This window comes from Sinocyclocheilus anshuiensis, unplaced genomic scaffold (assembly GCF_001515605.1).
Source record: "Sinocyclocheilus anshuiensis isolate Anshui unplaced genomic scaffold, SAMN03320099.WGS_v1.1 scaffold960, whole genome shotgun sequence".
Taxonomy (NCBI): Eukaryota; Metazoa; Chordata; class Actinopteri; order Cypriniformes; family Cyprinidae; genus Sinocyclocheilus; species Sinocyclocheilus anshuiensis.
The window spans coordinates 60,463-63,846 of NW_015549635.1; the positions used below are offsets into that span (position 1 = coordinate 60,463).

The 3,384-nt window shown below is 37.5% G+C and overlaps 1 protein-coding gene across 2 annotated transcripts in view; it reads right to left on the bottom strand.

Annotated features, from left to right (window-relative positions):
* LOC107659724 (fragile X mental retardation syndrome-related protein 1-like) overlaps positions 1 to 3,384 on the bottom strand; it is a 28,328-nt gene that overhangs the window by 6,814 nt on the left and 18,130 nt on the right. For both annotated transcript variants that reach the window (XM_016448750.1, XM_016448748.1), the window contains 2 exons: positions 900 to 1,079; positions 299 to 509 (listed from right to left, as the gene is read on the bottom strand). In XM_016448750.1, coding sequence (XP_016304236.1) covers positions 299 to 509; positions 900 to 1,079 — 391 coding nt within the window. The remainder of the gene's footprint in view (positions 1 to 298; positions 510 to 899; positions 1,080 to 3,384) is intronic.

Here is a 3,384-nt window from a genome sequence, read left to right on the forward strand (position 1 = left end):
ATTAACACATGTTAGACTGCACCCCATAAACACAATCAAGCCTAGAAAAAACCCAGTGAACCACCCCTTTAATAGCTTTTCTATGTAAATATAGATTACGCTAGATGGAAATATTTGACCATTGTGCCTCGCAGCTTTTTCAATGTGTCGCGCTCGAGACCCAGGCTTCTTTTCTATTCATCAGCTGCGACTCTGCAATTGGATACTAATGCACGTCTCGTGTTTATAAGAGGTGCCGGAGAACTTTAAGCCCTGTCTTCTTAATCAACCTGAGAGTATCAAAATAAACTGAACCTTTGTCATACCCAGTCCATTCTCACTGGCGGCTGCCTGACTGTCTGATTCATTAGCGGCTGCATCCATAAGGCTGGGTTCCTGGTCGTTACGGCGACGACGTGAACGTCTCCTGCGGTCAGTGCCGCCCATGCTCTCACTGGCATCTGTATCACCACCTATTTCACCTTCTCCCTCCAGCAGAGAGTACGGGTTACTGTCTGGATCTCGGAGAACTGGAATGTATACAAATACACAGATGTTTGGTAGGGCACAAATGATGAGAAACAGGAGATTGCATGCCTAGGCTACCAAGCATAAAAAAAAAATTGTAATTTGTAATCATTTCACCCTGTAAGTTTTATTGATTTTGCTTAAAAACCATGGTTCCCACACCTTTTGACATTAGTTTTCATGACACTTTTACTTGCTTTACTGAACGGCAATTTATTAGTGGTTTTTTTAAACAAAGAGAGATTTAACACCAAGGCCATTTCTATCCAATTAAGTTTTTTTACATCATAACTAGAAAAAAAAAAAAAAAAAAAGATATTCGCTCTAGAAATTCTGAGACTCCAAGACATTTTTTTAAAGCATAGTTTTTATTAATAGCAATCAGTATGTACCTGAGCTGATAGTGTTAGTGTTTCGGGGCCCTGGTCCTCCCCGGCCCCTACCAGTGCTGGAGCCACGGCCACGACCTCCACGCTTGGAACCCCTGTCATCTCCGCCAACACCTTTTGGCCTGGGCTCCCGCTCTCCTATCTCTTCTGTCTCTGATGCATTTGACATTTCAGAGTTTGTCCCTGCAGAAAGACATTGTTACGGAGCAATTCTTTTACAGTCACAGTTACATTGACAATCATTCAGTTAATAAACACCCCATTTTTATATTTACTTCCGACAACTGCGTTAAAAGCAGGATGTGATAGCATTATTATTTGAAGCCATTTGGGGTCAATGGGTCCCATTTATTGTAGTCATTTTTCACAAAAATATTACAGGATGGATATAAAGTTTGCATATGATTTTTAGTAATCCCAAATGACAATATGAATTATATATAGCGTACAACATGGCCAGTGTTGGGCTAGTTACTCCAAAAATGCAATTTATTACTCGTTACTAGTTACTCCATTCAAAAGTAATATTATTACTTTACTTATTATTATCTGGCAACAGTAATTAGTTACACTACTAGTTACATTACTTTTCCTTCATGCCCCACAGAAGTTGTAATTGTGTATCTTCCCCATAAAATTCTTCTAAAATGTTACTAACAATTTATTTCTGCCTCATCATTTGACCAGAATCTACACTGGATCGCAGTCAGATCGCAGTTTTTACAAACACTCAATGGTGATTGATGGTGACTTTTAAGAAAAAGTGTTGTATTAATTGTCATGTGTAGCTTGAAGCTAATTGTAGCTATTATTTGTAGCTATATTTCTGTTTTTTTATCAAGTATTTTATCAAAAGAAATCACATAAGTTCATACGATTTTTAATTATAGTAATATAATTTATATCGATAATATAATAACAAGCTGTTTTATGGATAGTAACTGTAATATTATTAATGAAATCTTACTAATTAGTTACACTACTAGCAAAAAGTAATATTATTACTGTAACTAGTTACTGGCTGTGATACATGCTTTCATGATTCTTTAGTGAATAGAAAGTTCAAAAGAACAGCAATCATTTAAAATGGAAATCTTTTATAAAATTGTAAAATAAATAAATAAATAAAAAAAGATCGCAGTCAGATCGCAGTTTTTACAAACACTCAATGGTGATTGATGGTGACTTTTAAGAAAAAGTGTTGTATTAATTGTCATGTGTAGCTTGAAGCTAATTGTAGCTATTATTATATTTCATGAAGTATTTTATCAAAGGAAATCACATTAAGTTCATAAGATTTTAAGTTATAGTAATATAATTTATATGGGGATCAGACAGAGGGATGTGGGTGGGTAAAGTGGGGGGGGTACTAGGGCTGTGCGATATTGAAGAAAAATGCGATATGCGATACCTTGTTAAAAATGCGATATTCGATATGCGATACGATATTGCTTAAACTGTGTAAAATCAATTTCAATTATATTTTAAAATATTAAAAAATTATATAACCAATTTGTTTCACATTCTTTCTTGGAAAAGAAAGAATCATTACAACTTCTGAACGGCACAGTTTGCGTTTCCACTGCAGTTCAGTACCGCTTTAGAGTCCGCGGGATTATTCACATGTCGTTATAGTTACGCTGCCTCTACTACCACGACTAAAAAAAAACTTTTTCATTCCGCATCGCCCCATCAAGCTCTCGCTGGATCTGCTCCTCTGCTATCAACAAAAGGAACATCTGTTCTTCCGCAACAGACAACAAAACTTTTTGGTTGTTAAAAAAAGGTGCGCTCGTTCAAAACAGTTGCGTTCGATCCTTCGCTGGCTGTGCTGATTTAAATCTTACATAAAAAGTAATGTCACAAATCAGAAAATGTCATTTTAACATCAGTGTGAACATACAAACAAAAAACATTTATGACACTAAGGGTGCTTTCACACTTGGTTCGATTGCTTGGTCCGAACCCGAGTTCGATTGCTCCCCCCTTCCCCTTCCCCCGTTGGACTGTGTTCACATTATATTATTTGGGTCTGAACCACGGTTCATTTGCGTCATCAAGCCAGCAGCTGTTTACCCCGTTGCTTAGTAACGATGGCGCAGGAGAAGACGGCAAAATGCGTTGTGTTCACATTATATTATTTGGGTCCGAACCGCGGTTCGTTTACGTCATCAGGCCAGCAGCTGTTTACCCCATTGCTTAGTAACAAAGGCGCAGGAGAAGACAGCAAAATGCGTAGCATTGCTCTCTTCAATTTTATATTTATGCTTTTGAACCGTTGGTTTTGTTTCCAAAGCTTCAGTACATAACGGCACTTACGTCTGCCTTACGCAAATGCTCTAAAGAACTCTGAAGGCGAATAGAAATGAGATATACAGCTCTCTGCTTGCCGCGCGTCAGGAAAGTGAGTGAAACATACACAAACACACATTTTTATCAAATAATACGTCATTAATAGCGGTTCACTTCCGTGATTTGGTACGATTGC